We start from the raw sequence: 19,944 nt of genomic DNA, 5'->3' as shown, positions 1-19,944 counted from the left end.
ATTGTTACTCAATATTTGATGCTTTTGAGAGAGGGATTAGAGGAGGAGGAGGACAAAGTAATTGCTTCTAGAGAAAGTAAACTGTTTAAGAATGTAAGGGGACGAACGAACGGTTTCAAGAAGGTCGCTGCCCAATGGAGGTTACATTATATGAAATACATGCAAGGGTTAGATTTTGACTGGAGATTATTGACACAAATGAAAGGCCTCAAGTAACTACACAACACAGGCCTCCTACCATCACACTCTTGGTAGAAGACTCAGATATATTGCCCTTTTTATCTCTTTATTGTCTCTCTCTCTCATGCTTATAGTTTTAATCCGTGAGAAACAACTTGTGAATAATGCTTCTTTCTGTAGTCAAGGTCAGTAGGCCTGGAAAGAGTCTAGGAAGTCAGATAAAATGTTTCCAATTAAAAAATATTTAATTGGCAGGTGGGCATATTGTGGGATGCTGAGGAAGACCAATGTGGATGAAGATGAACCGGAAAGTGTATATGATAAAAGGAAGTAGGAGGCCTTATGATAATCTGTTCATTTGCTTATCCAGTCAGTTTTGAAAGTCTTAGTTCAATGATAATTGAATATGTATGATTTTACTGAATAATACTCTATTTAGCATAGAGCTCTTTGTTTTTGCTCTCTGAGATGTTTTGGTTGTAAGAGAGACAGATTGTGATTGTGAAAGTGTATTTAAATTTTATCACTGAGTGGCAGACTTTAATTTTATTGGGGAATTTCCAGCACAGCTGCTCTCTTGATTGAAATTTTGCATCTCAGTCTTCCTGGGGTACAATTTAAATGCACTTTTTAAGTTTTTTTTTTTTCTCTCAAAAAAGTTGGCAGTGTGCCGCCTTTAAAAATAAACCGAGAAGGTTGGCTGGAATGGGGATGGGCCAAAAAAGAAAAAGTGGAAAATACCTAAGTTCCCTATGACTGGTCAGAACAAATTGAGAAAACTGTATGTAATAGAGAGCTATGACTGAGGTGGTCACATAGAGCTGGCATCACATGGCTTTGTCGCATGGAACAAGAAAAGCTTTTGGCATCTGGAATTATTGGGAATATATTTATATTATTTATTTTTTGCAAAGAGAGAAGACTTTCCACAACCGAAGTAGGTAGTAGTATGGATAGGTCTAAATTTTCCCTTAAACGTTAAACTAATGACCGTGTTTTTCCAACGCTAGACATTTGTCTTTATACTCATTATTTTAGAATCATTAGTAAATACGTGACAAGAAAGAAAAAATATTTAATTTTGTCAACACTACCGATGATTTTGTAATGAATTGAATATAAAAGGAATTATAGTGAAAATTAAATTAAAATTGAACTGGGGGAGGGCAAGACACTGACACCATTTCCGGTTTGCCAGAGTCACGTGAATCAGCAAAAGCGCCAAACTTTGAACGCGCGCAGTCGAGGGGTCATTTCGACAAAATATGTAAGTTTAATTATCTAAGTTACAGAAAACTCGAACAAAGTAAATGTTAAAGTTTTTTTTATACGAGACACACGCAATGTTATTTGAGTTAGGCTGGTATTCGAGGTCGTTTCTTCTCATTGTCTGTCATGTTCCGAAGGACGCAGCACCACATACCTATAATCATTTTGAGCGATGAAGATGATGATGAAGGTGACTCCTTGATGGCCCTCAACGATTCCTCTGTGCTTATCGTTGAAAATGAGAGGAACGAAGCAGGTACTCTGCGTTACACACATTTGATCATAAACAAAACTAAAAGTTACCACTATGACCATTCATATGCACATACAAACGTTATAGCATGGCAATACCATTTTTTCTCTAACACGAACTGTAGCAATCCCATGGGTTTTCAAAATTACCATACCATGTTAATAAATATTTTTGTTTGATATACCATGGCAGTACCTCTTTGTATACCATATGGTAATCATTCAGTACCATTGTCATCTCTCTGCTTCTCTTTGTTTTCTGTTGATCTCAGATATATCCAAACATATTGAGGAGTTGGATGAGGACTTGGCCATCACATACTCCCAAACAGCAATAGTGCTTCCACATGCTAGATACGACTGCACCCTGGCTTTCTGGTCAGTAAAATAAGTGAGGCCACTGTTCTGTGAAGGACTTGTGTTGTCTGTGATTGTTTATGTGTGTCATTGCGTGTTTGCTTGTTCTAGTCGGGCAGAACAGGACGTCTCAGGACCTCTACAAAATAATGCAAAGCACTGTGATCAGTGTTTTTGCTACATCTGTGACAAACTGGCCTCCACGGTGAGTTCACTAGCTTCAAACCTAAAACTCAACCACACAGACTCACTCTCATCTATCTAGGGTTTATGTTAGTTACTAGGGGTGTAGCAATATATCGTGTCACAATATATTGCAATACAAAAATGCAACAATATGTATCGTGGATAGTGACTATATGTATTGTGTATAGTTCACCCGAAATAAAAATGACTGTGTGAGAAAAAAATTCAAGTTTTTAGAGTTTTAGTGTCAGTACATTAAACTACTATAATGTTGAATATAATGTATAATAATAATGCAATGGGGGAATATGTGTGGGTCCTGATAATGTTAAATGTCTGTTACCAGTAAAAAGTGGCCTACATTATTTTAAATATATCTAGTCAGTGACAGAGTGCATACATATTCATCTAAAAATATTTCTGTATTTTCAGCTTCAGAATCACAATTATTTTATTCTGGTGTCACAATTGTCCTGTGCATTAGGTTACCAGCACCAAGTCCAAGCCTATTCATTTACACATCCAATGTAATTCCAAATTTAGCATTTTAATTAACAGTTCATTTTTTGTTAACCTTTTATCATATGTCTTGGAGTATCGCAATAATATCATATCGTGAGTTCAGTATCGTGATATGTATCGAATCGTGACATGAGGGTATCATTACTACGGTGGCCGAGAGAGCTCAACGCGCTGCAACTGAAGAAAACGCATGCAAATAGAAAACAACGCGTGCAAATAAAACAAAACACATGCAAATAAAATAAAACGCATGCAAATAGAAAAAAACGCATGCAAATAGAAAAAAAACGCGTGCAAATAAAAAAAAACACCTGCAAATTAAGAAAACATCTTCATCCGTTTCACAACACACGTGTGCTCCAAATACTCACAACACCACCAAATACATAAACGCGCTGCAAATAACACAGAACACAACGGAAATGTTTCCAGGGGAACCAAATAAGTGACGAACCCGGCTGGGACGTGCTGGCATAGAAATCCATAAATCTATGCGTGATGGTGCTTACAGCTTAACATTATACTTTATTTATTTGTTTATTTATTTATTTGTTTGTGCAAAACATACAGAAATTAAATTTTTTATGACATACAACTTGTATACAATGTACAAACTGTATTAACAATTTGTTCAATGTCATCAGAATACAAATGAGAAAAGAACAATGAGCTGGAAACTAAAATAAATAAATAAAAAAGATAGAGAAGAAAATCATGAAGGAAAGATCTTTATCTATACACCAGTTACACTGTACAAATTGTTTCATGTTATTACATTTTCATAAAGAAAAGTTTCGTAAGAAATGTTAGGTAATGTAGGGTCCAACATTTTAAAGTTGAGACACAGATATATAACGCATATTTTAAAAGCTTTTTTTGTAAACTAAAAATAAAAATGTATTTGCATCCGTTATGTTAACAGCATCATATTTCTGTCGTAAGACCAGCTGATGGACACCGTGCTGCGTTGCCATGGGAACATCCCACGTTGTCTTTAGTTGCTCCCTTCATCAAGTGCGCTCCACACGGCTGCCTAACAGCCCACTAGAGCCTTGCTCACTCCAAAAGGGCTCTGCAATCTGCCCTTCGAAGGGAGTATGGCATAGGGAAGCTCACGAGCAATAACGTCTCGGCCGGGTCCGTCACTTATTTGGTTCCCCTGGAAACATTTCCGTTGTGGTCTGTGTTATTTGCAGCTGTTTTCTGTATTTGGTTGTGTTGTGAACTTTTGCAGCGCGTTTCCTTATTTGGAGCACACGTGTGTTGTGAAACTGATGAAGATGTTTTTTTTAATTTGCAGGTGTTTTTTTCTATTTGCACGCGTGTTTTTCTATTTGCATGCGTTTTTTTCTATTTGCACGCGTTTTTCTCTATTTGCATGTGTTTGCTTCAGTTGCAGCGCGTTGAGCTGTCTCGGCCACCGTACATTACACCCCTATTAGCCCCTCATAAATAATGGCAGTGTATAATCATAATGTCCCCCAAATCAGAAGGGACAAAAGTGAATACAATTTTGTATACAGAAAGTGAATCATGTTTTAGCACCATTAGGATTTTTTTATTGTGACATTTGTGTTAAATGTGAGCGAAAAAAAAATCCTCTTATTTTAATCCTGTCCAGACAGTATTATTATTATTTTAGAAGTTAAAAAACGAATACTACTATGTATTATATACTGGTTTTACAATTAAAAAAAAATTATGTGTATATATATATATATATATATATATATATATTTTTTTTTTTTGGTCTAATAAAAATGTGACTGGAAATTTCTTTTTTCCTGTAGACAGTTTCTTCGTGTGGTGTGTTGATGGATACTAGGCCTGATTTGTGTTATTCCCTCTATACTATACCAGGCTAAAAACAAGGCCACTTTGGTGTTTGTGAAGCATTGGTAAAGTGCTATGACTTGACTTGTGTTTTAAAGTGTGAGTTTTGGACCATCCCCGGCATTTGCCACTGTAATAGCCATAAGCACAGCGTCTACTGGAAGGCCCTCCGGGATAAGAGCCTGATGGGATATCTGCACGAGCTGAACTTCTCCTTTGAGCCGCTGGATATGGATTCAGACCTACGACGTGCAGGTATGTTCTCTCTCACGATTTAAACTGCAGATTTATTCTCTTAGAATAGGACCTGTGCCAGCCTAAATATTACAATTGTGTGTGTGTTTGTGGTAGAGGCTTCACTGCACAAATTTGCTGGTAGTTTGGCAATGAAGTATGCAACTTTCTTGTTGGGGTTTGAGAATTCGAACCGTCCAGGCTGTCGGTGCATCTGTCACCGCAACAATAACGACACTACACAGTGTCAAGCCTTTGGATGTAAAGGATGCCATAAACATCACTTTAAGATTCTGGAGTTTGAGTGAGTGGTCCTCCTTTTATATTATTTTTAGTATAATTTTGCTATCTGCTTTATAAAATTGGAAATCGGTCACAATTTGGTTAATTACGGTAATGTAGGTGCAATTGATAAACTGTAAATTAAAGAATTGTGTTTTGGGTAAGAAATTAACATTACATGGGTTGTTATTGCAGTATTAGTAACTTGATTTTTAGCATGACCAATAGTAATAGTGATTCTTAAGGCTGGAATACACAACACGACTTTAACCCCAATTTGCAGTCTAGATGAGTCGACAATAGTTGCCGGAAGTCTGTGCCAGTCTGCAGGTTTTGGACAGTCGGAGTTGACAGAATTCACAGAAAATCACAGTGTATGATGGGCAGAGACTCTGATTTTTAGCTTCAGGCTATGATTTCATCCAGTCGCAGGATATCAAAACATGTTTGATATTTTGAGCCGATTTGAGAACAAAAATATGTGCACTAGTAACAGAACATCAAATTAGCCTCAATATTTGACTCATTGGGTGCTTCTCAATTCTTATTTGTGCATCCTCGTTACCTTTCCTTGCGTCTCAGCTCCACCCCTGTAGGATGCGAGGGAAGGCTGCAAGGAAAGAAAAGGAGGATGGATGAAAGCTTTTTTTATACATTGGAATACTTGATCACTCGAGCGTCACTTCCCAGCGTCATCAGCAGCGCTCAAAGGATCTGCCCTTATGTTGTTTTAGTTTGTTTATTTAAGAAATTCATACTAATAATAATAAATCAAGATACCCTGTTGAAATATGTGAGATGTGTGGTTTATTTAAACTGCAAAGGTAAAGTATAAATTAAAGTTATTGTGACCGATGTGAAGGGGGAGGAGAATTGATACGTGCGTCACGTTTAGTCGGTAAAACTCTTCCGCAAAGGATCCACCTGTGTATCCTCGCTCATAACTCCTCTCGAAGCCTCCTCGATCCTCGCGCCTTGCGGTGCAATTAGAGAATTGAGATGTCCTTCAAGATGGCTGAGCTCGATCAGTTTCCGGGTCATAGGATGGAGGAGCGAGGAAACGAGGAGGGATATTGAGAAGCACCCATTGACACACAGATAAAACAACTGACTGCGCCACTCACCTAACTTCCGTTGTAATCTTTAAAGTATAAGCTGACTGCCTCAACCTCATTCAAATGGGCTTAAAGCCTGGAACACACCAAGCCGACGCCGACGAACTAGCGCTGATGAAAGCCGACTGTTGTCGCCTCGCGTCGGGGTAAAAAGCTGCACTTGAACACACCGAGAGAACTACTGGCGGCTGTTGGCTAGAATGCGCGTTCTGCGCCTACGTGTAAATGAGACTGTCTATGCAGATATATTCGTCTATATTCGTCATTCAAAAAGGGAAACCGAGGCTGCAGATACACATACCGTGAACAAAGCAGTGCGTGCTTACCGTTTTGAATATCAATCCTGCTAAAACCTTTCTTTATTCCATTCTTCGCTCATGTTAATATTGAAATACTCGCCAAGCAACACTCATGTAAGATGACGTAACATAAGCCTTCTATCTGTACCCTTTTGACTTCTTTGCTCACTGTTTTGCTATTATTCTCGTGCACTGACTTGTTCACTAAGCTGAACAGCCAATCAGAGTTCCCTCTTTCACCGATGGCCCGACGCCGATTCAACATGTTGATTCGGCCGAAAAAAAGCCGACGAGGACCAATTTCAGCCAACGGTGCGGAACTGAGAAGACTTAATCGAAGACTTAATAATTTTTTCCACTGTAAACATTTACAAAGTCGGCAAGTGTACGATGCCTAGTGTTTTAAAATCTGTTCAGATTTTAATAGTCGTGTAGTGTATTCCAGCCTTTAGCGAACACCATACTATACTAAAGTTGTTTATTTTCTCTCTTTTTTTTTTTCAGTTACACTGTTGTGAGTCAACATATCAAACTGTTTTTTAATGAAGCAAAGAAAGAGAATCCAAAGGCTTCTGTTGTGATGCTATTAGGCGCTATCAAGCTGTTCGTCACTCACACTGTTCCTGGGTAAAATACTATACACTATTGCATACTCTGACCCCTGGTTATGGTATATAATGCATATACGTAATAATTACATATCTTGGTTTATGTCTCCCTTGCAGAAATGTACATGCTGCTATCACTGTGTCTGAAACCGTGTCAATGCTCCTGTGGAGGTAATGCAACAAACATGTACTTTTATGTTTACTTGGAAAGTTCCTTTTGAATTTTCTAGTTTCCTTATAAACTGTATGTTTGTCTTCCAGATTTATGACGAAGGTGTGGACGCTTTTAGTTGACTTCGATTTTTCCAGCACTTTCATAAAGCAACTGGAGTTTTTCTTCCTGGGGCTTCCTCTGCCTTCAAACTCCACATTGCCAAAAAGGTAACAACACATACATGTGCTGTAACTTGGGTTTGGAAAAGCCATGCACTTTTTGCTTCTTGAAGAAAATTGAATCCAAGATGATAATTTCAGTCAGTCATCATTTGCTCCCCTTATGTTGTTTCTGAGATTTTACTTAATACAATAATTGTTCAGTTGTGGTCTGCCATTGTTTTGTTGTTTAATGCTTAAATTGTCTTTTCTTTGGTTGCAGTCTGAGTGTGCTTCCTTGGGATGACCCCTTGCTTTCTGGCGTGATAAAAGGTCAAAATATCACTGGAGAGAGGCATGTCAAAGGTCGAAAGCATCAAGTCTTGTATGAACCTCTGAGCGTGATTCAAGCGAGAGTCTGTAAACTTCAACAACAAAACAAGTAATGGCCCTTCCTTAGTGTACTTTTTATGTTTTATTTACTGCTTATCAAACCTCTTAATTTACTTCAACGATATATGAAATAAACCTGCACAGAATCCGCACATGCAGAATTCCAACGAAAGAATTCATACATCTGTCATTCACAAAATGTTATGCATACTTAATGTTTCAGAGTAGTGAAAAAATACAGTTTTAGTTGAATCTACCTTTATTTAAATGATATAAAATATTTAACAATGATCAGAAATAGTGTAGCACTGTGTTTAACACATTCTGCCCTTTTTATAGAGGACCTATTATGCTTTCTTACATTTTCAACTTTCTTTAGTATGTAACATTGTGCTTTGTAATGTTGCTGTTTGAGCATGAAAAAGGTCCACAAAGTTCACTTCAAAGGGAGTTATTCTCTATATCAGTGTGCACTGATTCTGTATTACTTTGAAACTCCTCAATTGTAGTGTTGAGTTTTCTTCACAAACACGTCACGTCACAGTATTCCTCATTTAGGCATACGCAAAAAAGGGGGAGATGCCTGATTGAGTTGTGTTAGTAGTGTGTTGCAACCGGTGGTTATGGTAAGGGCTGTGATGTTTCTGAATCGCGCTCAAAGCGGTTGACCAATCACAACACACTGGTTCAGCACATTTAGCTTTTCGGAAGGAGGGGCTTAATGGAGACAGGAACTAATCAGAGCTTTACTGACAGTCTGGGAAAGAGAAGTGCTGTAACAATCTAATATGTGGAATATTTTTTCCACATATATTACATATGACAAACATTTTTTGAACATTCAAGCATGAAAACCTATTTAAGTAGACCACAAAAGCAAGACTTTATAAAAGGGCATAATATCGCCTTTTTAAATTAATTCTGGGGATTTTTCCTTGTAAACATCACAGAAAATGTAGGGCAAAAAGTTTGTAGATTCTGTGTAAGGCCAATGATTATTATTTAAGTTTGAGTTTATTGTGTTAAGTGTTATTGCTTAGGACCTCGCTAATCTTAATAAAATAATAATATTAATAATCTACCCTTTTTTTAACACGTTAGGTACCGTGAGCTGGCTCGCTATCTGAAAGTTGTCAGAAGTACCAATAATCCCACGTGAGTGCCAGCTGCATATCATGAACATTGTTGTCATATAAGCAGAACATTATTACAATTTATGGTACAATCTTTCATTGTATGTCTGTCTGTCTGGAATTTAGGCTGCAGAAAATGAGAGACTTGGTTCCCCTCTACCTGTGCAAGGTACATCAGAATAAAGCCTTTTCCTTCAGTGCTTTCTACCTTAATTAATATACCTCAGTTTTATACACTAATTTTAGACATTTAAGTCAGGACTCTTAGGAGTTTTCTAACTTTTTGATGCAGAGGATTTGTGGCTAGTATGGTGATCCACACACCCCTACAAGGACACCCTTCAGAAAATATAATTGATCTTAAATATATAATTTGTTAAAGGTAAATTATTGTGACAATGCCTTGTGTTAAAGGAATAGTTCACTTCAAAATGAGAATTGTCATCATTTACTCACCCTCAACTTGTTTCAAAACTGTATGATTTTTTCTTCTTCTGCTGAACACAAAAGAAGATATTTTGAAGAATGTCGGAAACCAAACAGTTGATGGACCCCATTGACTTTCATAGTATTACCCACCCCCACCCCCCCCCCCCACCCCCACCCCCCCCTACTATGGAAGTCAATGGGGTCCATCAACTGTCTGGTTACCAACATTCTTCAAACTATTTTCTAGAAGAAAAAAATTCATACAGTTTTGAAATAACTTGAGTGTGAGTAAATGATGACAGATATCTCATTTTTGAAGTGAACTATTCCTTTAACTGCATTCCTGTTATGTTTGTGTGTTTAGGTTGCCGACTACAGTGGTGCGGTCCACACAATGTTATCGCCAATGCTCGGTGCCTCTTGCCCCGCCTCCCGACTCACACCTCCACAGTTCAAAGCTTACCTCAGAATTTTTACATCAGGCCAAGTCCCTGATATACCACAACAAGAATTTGATCCAGGAAATGACCATATTATCATACCTGATCCTTTACTGAGCACCAAGTGGACACCCATTGAAGGTAGAAAATTGACTTTTGAAACTGAATTGAAAAGTGTTTATCTAAATGACATCTGCTGAAAGGTTAGCCAGGCTCTTGTTTTCCTGCATTTTTATGAATCTTCCCTTTAACATATTCTATATTATTTAAGCTCGTCAACAATGAACGTTTATGCTGAATATCAACCCTGTTTCTTCAATAAAGGTTTAAATTCATTCAAGATGATGGAGGTTTTGAAGTTTGCACTGAGGGTTCTGGACTGTAACGCTGCTGTTTTTGCAAATGTAGGTAAAATATTATGTAATGTTTATTTTATATAACTTAATCCACCTTATTTTTTAATGTAAGAGCAGGCACTGCCATTTGTAAATCTACCCTATTGTTCCGAATATAAGATGACCCCCCCGTTTCAAGATGTACCATTTGGAAATAGATTTTTTGAAGAACAAAACTTTTCTTTTAAAGAGAATACTTTATTTGAAAATCATTTTCATATTGCACATTTTTCATATTTAAAATTATTTTTCTGGTAAAATGTAGCAACAACAATCACATTCAGAAACAAACACTTTATAGCTACCATAAAAATCAATTGAAGTTCTCTTTTATTAGATTTCACAATGACTGATTTCTCACCTTTTTTATGTACAGTCAGTGACAGATGTTGGCATGTAAAAAAACACAGGTATTTGATCCGTATTATCTGATCCAGGGGGATATGAATGTTTTTTCCTTTGGTCGATCACATAGTGCTGAAGTTCCTCCTGAAGTCGGAGGACAAGCGCTAATCCATTACGCTGCATCAAAGCGGCCGCTTCGAGGACATTGATAGGCAAGTGCGTCAATACGTAGCCGAAATAAGAAATGATGGGCCTCACTGATGGGTATGTTCAGCTCTTTGGCAATTTTCGATGCCTTCAGCTGGACGACGGCTCTGGTTATGGGCAATCCCTCATGTCTTTTTTCGGCTACGTACTGACACTTTCCTGTCAGTTTCTTTCTAAGCGGCCACTTTTAGGCGGCGGTGAGCTTTTCTTTGACTGTGTTAGCATTTTTAAGACTTATCCTTAACTCTTTTTGGGCTCGCCATCTTCTAACATTACACTCTGACACATCATATTTCTTGGGTGCTTAATGAGAGTTGTTTGACGACTCTGCGTTGATCAGTCCAGGGGGAAACACTCGTTTTACACATATTTGGCACTCCCCATTGTTGCGGGTGTATTTTTGACATGTAAAAGTTTAGACCCCGAATATAAGTCGACACCATTTTTTTCAGATGTATTTCCAAGAAAAAAACATTCTTATATTCTGAACAATACAGTATATTTATCGCTGGCCACCAAACTTTATTAACATTCTGACAGTGTTAAAGGCATTATTTAGCTGTTGCATATTGAATGTGTGGCAAACAGTTCAGCATCAAATGCCACCTATCATAAAAACATCAAAACCCATTGTGATTTCATATTAACTCTTCATATGTGCTTGTGAAGTCTGTTAGTGTGTACTTTTCAGATCTGGTGTCTTTTATGATGAATGTCTCTGTTTGTAGTCAGAAACCTGGGTGTATCTGCTAAGCGTTGTCAGTTCCAGTTTTATTACTCCAGATGGTCTTGTCGTTGGTGCATTCTATGCCGAGCCTGACGTCACCTTTCAAGTGGTGAGAAGAGTGTTTATCTTGTGTCTGTCAGGATGGAAAACATACTGAGATGTTTTGGAGACAGATAGTTATGCGTTTCTGTTCAGGTGACCAAAGACACTGCCAATACAATTCTCAAGGAGCTGACACTGACTTCCCGTATACAGATCCCCAAAACCTTTGAGAATGTGAGTTTAATGAATTAGTTCTTTGCAGTTTTTTTTTTTGCGTAAACCTTGGATTATTTGTGACTGACATTTATGTGGCAAATGACATTATCTATAAAGCAGTGTGTCTGATGCCCAATATAATGCCAGTATATTTATATGCATATAATGATAGTAAATGAGAAGCACAAAAAAAAAAAAACCATTCTTCTTCTTAGGCCTCTGTATAGGCCTGGCATATCTTAAATTATGATAAATAAAAAATACTCTTTAAATGCCAAATGGGGCAGATCAAACCAGTTATATATTATACATTGTTTTGTCTTATTGGTGCTATGTTTAAATGTTCTTTTTCCATTAGGGTTATCCTGACCAGGCTAGACTGCTGTTAGCAACTCAGGCTTTGGTGCTGCGCATTTTCCACTCTCAGCTCAGCCCCATCCTCGATGTCATAATTTCCTTCAGGGTGCTTATTTTCTGTAGTTATTAGTTAAATTCAGTAGTTTTGATTTTGTTTAGATTCATACGTGTAATTGTGTGTATGTGCCATTTGCCTTCAGTTCAACCACTGGGCGCTCCGTTGGTTCTTCAACAGTTTGCTGGGGAGGCCGGATGTGCTGCACTACCTCCTGTGCTGTCTTCTGCAGGAACTTTCTCATGAGGAGCAGTACCAACTCATTCAGGGGTAAGCCTGTGCTCACACACATACACCAAAACTGAACAAAAACATCTATGATAAGCATGTACATATGCTCTATATCTGTTTCAGAACATGGAGTGAAACTGAACATTCCCTAGTTGCATCCTTCCTCTGCTTGTACTTCGTGGAAAACAGTGTGGTTCTAGACTCCCACACCTATCCCATCAATAGCTTGCTTGCCACTTGGAATGAGTAAGAAGCAGCAGTCAATCACTATAGTAAATTCATGATATGTCATCTTTCAGCACTGAAGGATGTTTATGATGTAGATGTGCTGTACATGCATGAATATTAAAATAGGTTATTTCTAACTGAATATTGGAATTGTGTTGGACATTTTGGATATTTCTAATACACCTTATCCAGAGGGATATAAAAAGGAAGGTCGGGAATAAAACATGAATTCTACTATAAAGCAATTGGATAATTTTGTTCATATTAAATACATATCAACATAATATGAAGTTTTATTTGCATTCTATTTGATTTCAGATTGTACTGCCCTTGGCAATTAAGCTTGAGACTGCAACTTGAAAGCAATGTAAGAATCTTTTCCATTAAAGACTTGGTGTAATTTTTTTTTTACAAAGATATAATTAGATCTCAATGACTCAAGTGTTTTTAAGGTGAGCTGCTCTTCTCTCTCTTGCAGGTGGCCAGACTTACTACAGAAAAGCATAAAATCCTGCAAAAAATCCAACGCCGAGGAAAATAAGCCTGACCAACATCCTGAACAAATGAACATGCACTGCATTTCATTCCATGCAATAAGTTTGGATGAGATCTATGTTTCATTTATCCTTTATTATCTGCTGGGGAAATGTTTTATCCCAATGTTTTTGTTTGGCAAAGTGTAAGACACAATTCTTGACTTCGCTTTCAGACTCACTTCTAATATAACGGACATTTTTCAGGCAATTCAGTTATTCAGAATTTTAAAACTGTAAAAATTAAGAACTATCTTTATTATGTATATATTAACATTTGACTTTTTGACAAAATGGAAGAACTGTACAGTTTTAATGTACAGAAAGAGTGCCTCTAATATTTTCAAAGGTTATAAGCGGTAGTTCAAACATTTTTCATTGCCAAGTTTTTTTCTTTTTTGGGGAAATGACCAGTATTTTGTAACATTACAGTACTGTGATTAATAGCTGGAGCATGTAAAGCACAATTATATTCAGAAACAGAACAATATACAAATCTTTGAACATCAGCAGTAATGCAAATAAATGACAGTTTAAAATGCAACACTGAAAAGCTGTTTAATATTGCTTTGTTACAGATCATTTAAGGTTGTGAACTATGACGGTTCTTAGGGATCTTTGCAAAATATTACTGTAAATATTCTCTTCAACTGCCTTTTGTAAACGAGATTTCAAAGCATGCATAAAATGTAAAGACACAGATGGGCAAAAACAACTAGATGTGTAAGCTAAGTATAACTACTGTACAGTGCACAAATCGTTGACTAGTTTGTGTTTCAGTGTTTGAAAATGGAGGTTGTGGCGTAGCTGAATCGGAGGACATTGGGTGGAATCTCCATTAAGTTTAGTTTAATGAGCTCAGATAAATAGTTGAGGATTTTCTTATCATCTTTGTGAAATTCAGAAAGAAAACGTTTTGTCCATGTACTTTCCCGAGCCCTTCTGGGTGTAAGGCGACCATTTAAAAATGTTAAAAGGAATGCTCTGGTGACAAGCTTGCTTTGCACACTTTGAGCAAACATGAAGTAGGTGTTTCCACGTTTAAAGTTGCTCCTTGGATCCACCAGCAGGTTGATTAGAGTACCACTGTAGGTTGGGCAGCGCAGTGTCTTTTGATCCACATCTAGAACACTGATGTATCGGCTGTAATGGCCCAGGCAGTGAGGCAAAGTTGTGTGAGTAAAACAGCACATCCTGAGTAAATATAAAAAACAAAAATATTGTCAAGGTGGCTTCAACTTAGCTAACAGCGTTTATCCTAATGGCATTGCTGAAAGGGTAAGTAGATTCTTGTTTTTATGCATCCCAAGTAAAATGACCCTTTAATAATTACTGTATCATTTAAGCTCATCAACAAAGCAATGATTGTTTATGCAGTATATCAGTGGCATGCAACCCTGCTCCTGGAGATCTGTATTGTCAAGTCATGATGTATTGATCTTCCTTTAATACTATTTCTGCTGCAAATGAGAATACTGTCTCTCAGCCATTTATGAGCACTTCTTTTATTGCACACTTCTAAGCTAAGTTTTTCAAAGCTCATGATTTACATCAGTCCCCAGGCTTACAATGACCCAGACACCAATATTTAAATGATTCAGAAAAGATGAATCACTGGCCACCTAAGATTTTTAGTATGGCAGTAAAGGTTATGATCATGATTTGTAAGTAATACTACAGCCGCCCGTTTGAGTGTTTGTTGCTTTTTGTACCAGGAGTGTTTTGACTCGGAAACGGTGAAGTGTGATGTTGACTGCCCCCAATAAATGTCAGAACTAGCTAATTAAGATATTTGAGTTAAAAACAGGCATTCAAACAAGATTATGATGCTTAGTAAATGTTACCTATTAAAGCCGATGAGTTTCCAGTTGAGCAGGTCAGTAAGCTGCAGCGGCGTTGAAGTCCAAGGTTGAATGCTGTCTCTGTATCTACTCGGATGTGGCATGTACACAGACAGTGCTGTAACTAGTCGTCTCACTGCAGCCTCCTCGTTGCCTAGTACCACCAATGTTCTCCCACTCAGTAGGCTATACACTGCATGCACTGCAAAGGGAAACTGTCGCAAGAACTGCAATGCTGCCCGCCCTACTCTGCCACGCCTTCGTCTGGTCCCACCTTCTTTTTTTCCCCTGGGAAGACAAGCAGAGAAAGGGCATTCGGAGGTTGTGGAGGCAGTGGTGCTCCGATAGCTGAAGCAGTCTGACAAATCATCAGGTATTGTCCGACAGGGCTCCTCTGACAATGAGAGAGGGATCGATTCTGTTGCATGACAAGCATCTTGTAAGCTTAACCCACCCAGGGATAAAGTAATAGGACAGTCAGGTGGAGTCAGGGTGACAACAGGATAAAAACCTTGCGGCGACTCCAAAAAGGCACCTCCATGATCTCCAGGAACATTTCCCACCCCGAAAACACATTCAACATTTTTGTTGTCTTGTTTTTGACACCTGTCTTTCTCATCATTCTCTTGCTCTGGGCTTTCCTCATCAATTGCGCAAGGGTATAAGGCACGCAATTCTTCTTGTAGGATGGATTCTGTCGTGCTAAGCACCTCAATGCTGTCTTCACTGCAAGTCCGTCTGGTAGGTACCCTCCCTTGCCTTAGACCCTCCAGTGCAGCTGTAGTGGACAAAGGTGGTGGACTTTGCAGTGCCGTATCCATTGGTAAATTTGAACCTTGGGATCTGAAGGACTTCTCTGTCCCTAAGACTTCGATACTATCTCCACTACTAATACTGGTCTTCATCAAAGCTGAAACATATTCCACATTTTCTTGACAAACCAGAGCAGTAACTACTCCCTCATTTTCCATTTCAGCCTCTACTGGGGCGGTGTCGGATGTCAAGGGTAGGTTATGCTCGGAAGGGGTATTTACAGAGCTGGGTACAACTGGAGATTGGTTAGATCCAGCCAACTCTAGTTTGATTGGCACCATTTCAACACAGGAGGCATATGACTCAAGACTGACAAGTTCACTTAGAATTGAGGGTGCAGAAAGAAAGGACGGTTGTCGCACTGAATGTTGACCAGCTATTTCAGTCTGTAATCCAGCACCCTCTTCCAAGTCACATGGATCCTCAAATAAGAAATTGGTAGATTTAAGGTTGCGGAGAAGATTACGGCAGAGGAGTTGTGTGTAGAGATGGCAAATATCTCCTCTGAATGTCCTCTCTATGGAGTACAGTTGCTGTAGAGCCTGTTGGTGGAAGTAGTCGTCACACAATTCCTCGAGAGTTTTCAGACGCTTGTCAAATCGGCAAGATGAAGTGGGGTTAATCAGCTGCAGAGAATGCGAGGGTGTGTTTGTGTAAGGAAAAACATTGCATTCTAGCATTGGCTCAGCAAGCTGATCGTGCCTTAAATCATCCAGGTCAAGTTCCAGAGAATGAGGGAGGTCATCTGGTTCATAAGGGGAGTACTCAGAGTTTCTAAGCTTCCTGGTTGGATAGCAAGTGACCTGTTTTAAAAGGCTTTTATAATCCTGAATCGATTTTTCTACAGTGGCCAACTCCTGTTCTTTGTTAGCCAATGGCATTGGGCAAGATCTTTTATCCTGCTTGTCCCTTCGATCCCCAAACCGTTTATCTTTCTCGTGTGTAATACATGACCTATTCTCATTTTCAGATTCTACTTCCGCCTTTTTTGAAATCCCACTTCCGTCTTTCTCTTGTAATTTCATTTCAGTTTCACACTCATTCAGTTTCACATCTTCTGTATTTCTATCTAATGTAGGCATACCATTCAACATCCGTTCCCTTTCATTGGTGCACTTCACAGATGCATTATTGAACTCTCTTTCTATCTCTCTAAGTAACATGACTTTTGTATACTCCAGATCTCTTAGTTTTATCTCCAGTTCATTCGCAAAGTTCTTCCTGTTCCCCGTTTTCAGACATTCAGATACTTTGGAGAACTCTGTGGAAAGCTGCTGGAATTGTTGCATGATTTTATTCTCATCTGATGACACATAAGCAAGACAAAGTGGTCGTACAAACCCTCGAGCCTCCAGGTCATAGAGCGTAAGGTGGTGCACATATGCAAATGCTCCTTCTCTAGAATCCCCTAAAACTACCATTGAGTCTTCTACAAAGTTCAGTTTCAAAGAGCCACAACTTGCCGAGCTGGCGAGAGAGGACTGATAGTCCACTGACATAATCCGAAGGGAGAAGTGGTTCAAATCAAACGTCCCACACGCTTTGGTTTCAGGAGGAACAGTAAGCAAAGGTTGGGGCCCAACTTGCTCTGAAAACTCTGATAAAAGAATAAAGTCCTTCTTAAAATTAGCACCAGACATCCTGGACCACGGAGTGATATCCCCAGTGTAGGGATACATGGGCACAGACAGCTCCTCTGGAAGAGCTGATGGGTCTATTTCACTGAAATCTGTTTCTTTAGTAAAAGCTACCAAGTCTGGAGAACCAATCATGGTGGATTTTTTTTTTTAAACAAACCGGACAGGGGTGTAAAAAATATTGTGAAATTAAATTAAAAATATTAGGACTATCAAAATGTTTCCCAAAATTAGTTGTGATTGTTTTGTCTTTCGTAAGGCTATTACATGTCAAAAGTGAAACCTAAATACTGATACCTGCTAGTTAAACTTTACATTCAGCAAGACCTGATTTTATAGTAGTTTTACAGTACATGTAGATATAGTTGTTTATAGACTGATTATCTACCGTATTTACATTCAACATACATACATTCCCCATTTTTCACTATGGTTATAATTAAAGCATTGTTTTAGGTAAACCACTATGTTGTGATGACTGTTAAAATTTCTTCGTGAGAACAAATAGACATAACTGTGGTTAATAAAGTGGATTTCATTGGCTGTTTCAAATAAAAATTGCAAGATGTCAATTTGACAGGCTTGTTACTTTACTGAAAAAAAAAAAAAATTAAAACTTGTTTAAGCTGTTATAAGTATGCACTTTGTTGTACACTGAAGGTCTAAAATTTTAATGAATACAAAATTTGATTTATTTAATTGCGGAAATGTCATTAAAAGTATAAGCATTAAGTGTGAATAGTGCTAAAGTACAAATTCCATAAAATAATACTAAAATAATTAAACTTGTCACTCACATACTTTACACCCCTGAAACCGGCTTCGTCAGTGCTGTCCATCCACTCCAGGAGGTCTAGTTTTACTACTAAGTAAATTGATTTGTCGCCAGACACGAGAATAACTAGGCTATTTAAAAACCACAATAAGCATGCAATTAGCCAGTTCTCGCCGATTTAAAAATTACATGCCTGATACAAAATACAAACCATGACATAAACGCAATGTCATGAAAACTGACAGGTCAATTCAGAATATGTATAATCCTTTCGCTGACGGCAGCGTGAGTACAGCAATTCACGAGAGTAGTTGTTGGCTAATTTTTTGCAGTTAGTTTAAGTCGTTGTTCAGAAGTAAACAAACATTAAAGCGCTTCCCGGAGAGCAGTAACTGAAGCAGCCTTTGCCATAGTTAGCCATGTGACACCTCTGGTTAGGGGGGGCTCAAACTTGTTTCCGCCTCAGACCAATTCCTCAAAATAACTGTGGAAAAATAAGACGTGCTCGTGCGTTGTTGTTGTTTTTTTGCAGTGTTGAGAGATGAAATACATATATCAAAATATTACGAACTGTAATTAATAGGCAATGACAATCAAAGGAAATCTTGTTAATTTATTTGAGAAAACAAGCTTTATTTTACCAGCCAATCCTTTTACATCTTAAAGAAAAAATCTTTTTAGAATGAGAACACTTCAAAAAGAAATAAGCCTCTACTTTTTTTTAACACTTTATCTTATATCGACTTTAAAAATCCTCTTTTCTCTGGGTCATTCAATGAAATGTAAATGTGAGTGGCCCAAAGAAAAGGATTATTAAAACAGGATTCCTTAAAATGTACCATAGTCCAAATATCATTAATACAGTTAACTTTTTTCCCCTTCAGAAACATTAACTTGCTGTTAACTTGCTGTTAACTGTAGTTCAGTAGTAACGTGGCCATATCTTTTTTTATTTGACCTTTCATAAACCGTGACTTGTGCTTATTGTTTTCTCACATGATAGCAACACAAAGGGGAAATTTCTTTGCATACAAACATCAATAACAAATGGGTGTGCAATCCATTCTAATGGACATGAAAAGCAGAAGTAACACCACAAACAAATGTGAAAATTGTGAACAATCTCTTTATTCAGACATGCATCCCAGTGGTAAAGAAGAAATCATGTAAGATTTCATGTAACCTTATTAGGAGTAGGTTTCACCAAAGTGTGATATTTGACGCTACCAATATTTTTATTGTTTTTGCAATTTATTTTTTAACCAAATTTGTTTGGCAAGTTATCATAGGATGTATACATGGAACCTGCATCACATTAACTTATAGTTTATTTCTGTCCTTTTTAGTATTGACAAAAGGGTAGAATATGAGCAAGTAGGAAAACAATCCTTATAAAGGTTTTCCCCCAATCAAACACAGTATTTTTGCTACTTTGTAAGCAAGACTAACTGACAAAAATTGATATAAAAATATTTTTGCATTACTGCTTTATTGTCTTAATATTGAGTATTTGCTTCTTCAGAGTCAACAAAGCTTCACACCGTCTATGATTACTGCTAATATATATATATAATATATATATATATATATATATATAAACAATCATGGTCAACACATAGCTCATAATAAAAATACATCTGAAGTCACAGACAAACAGTCTAAATACCCTTATACACACACACACACACAAGCAGAAGC

At 37.8% G+C, this 19,944-nt stretch overlaps 2 protein-coding genes across 2 annotated transcripts; one reads left to right on the top strand and one right to left on the bottom strand.

Annotated features, from left to right (window-relative positions):
* The first annotated feature begins 1,364 nt into the window (after positions 1-1,364).
* zgc:112980 (uncharacterized protein LOC503706 homolog) lies at positions 1,365-13,724 on the top strand. Its single transcript, XM_056258743.1, has 21 exons — positions 1,365-1,447; positions 1,587-1,705; positions 1,974-2,079; positions 2,170-2,263; positions 4,698-4,854; positions 4,951-5,137; positions 7,034-7,156; positions 7,255-7,308; positions 7,399-7,518; positions 7,733-7,891; positions 8,944-8,997; positions 9,102-9,144; positions 9,769-9,985; positions 10,169-10,248; positions 11,520-11,627; positions 11,714-11,794; positions 12,135-12,239; positions 12,334-12,458; positions 12,543-12,665; positions 12,966-13,014; positions 13,126-13,724. Coding segments are annotated over exons 1-21 (2,169 nt in total). The 5' UTR covers positions 1,365-1,445; the 3' UTR covers positions 13,189-13,724.
* Positions 13,713-17,644, bottom strand: smcr8b (Smith-Magenis syndrome chromosome region, candidate 8b). Its single transcript, XM_056258741.1, has 2 exons — positions 15,025-17,644; positions 13,713-14,374 (listed from the first exon to the last, which is right to left on the bottom strand). Exons 1-2 carry the CDS (start codon positions 17,604-17,606, stop codon positions 13,957-13,959), a joined length of 3,000 nt encoding a protein of 999 aa, XP_056114716.1. The 5' UTR covers positions 17,607-17,644; the 3' UTR covers positions 13,713-13,956.
* Positions 17,645-19,944: the final 2,300 nt, after the last annotated feature.

The sequence above is a fragment of the Rhinichthys klamathensis genome, unplaced genomic scaffold (assembly GCF_029890125.1).
Source record: "Rhinichthys klamathensis goyatoka isolate OS25496 unplaced genomic scaffold, OSU_Roscu_1.1 h1tg000157l_1, whole genome shotgun sequence".
Classification (NCBI taxonomy): domain Eukaryota; kingdom Metazoa; phylum Chordata; class Actinopteri; order Cypriniformes; family Leuciscidae; genus Rhinichthys; species Rhinichthys klamathensis.
This window is presented reverse-complemented; position numbering and strand designations above follow the sequence as displayed.

Bases quoted from the DNA above. Each gene is read 5' to 3' on its own strand.
- zgc:112980 (XM_056258743.1), top strand. The intron at 2,264-4,697 runs GTGAGTTCACTA...TGTGTTTTAAAG, and splicing joins GTGACAAACTGGCCTCCACG to TGTGAGTTTTGGACCATCCC. The intron at 12,666-12,965 runs GTAAGAAGCAGC...ATTTGATTTCAG, and splicing joins TTGCTTGCCACTTGGAATGA to ATTGTACTGCCCTTGGCAAT.
- smcr8b (XM_056258741.1), bottom strand. From the start codon at position 17,606: ATGATTGGTTCTCCAGACTTGGTAGCTTTTACTAAAGAAACAGATTTC. The intron at 14,375-15,024 runs GTAACATTTACT...ATATTTACTCAG, and splicing joins AAACTCATCGGCTTTAATAG to GATGTGCTGTTTTACTCACA.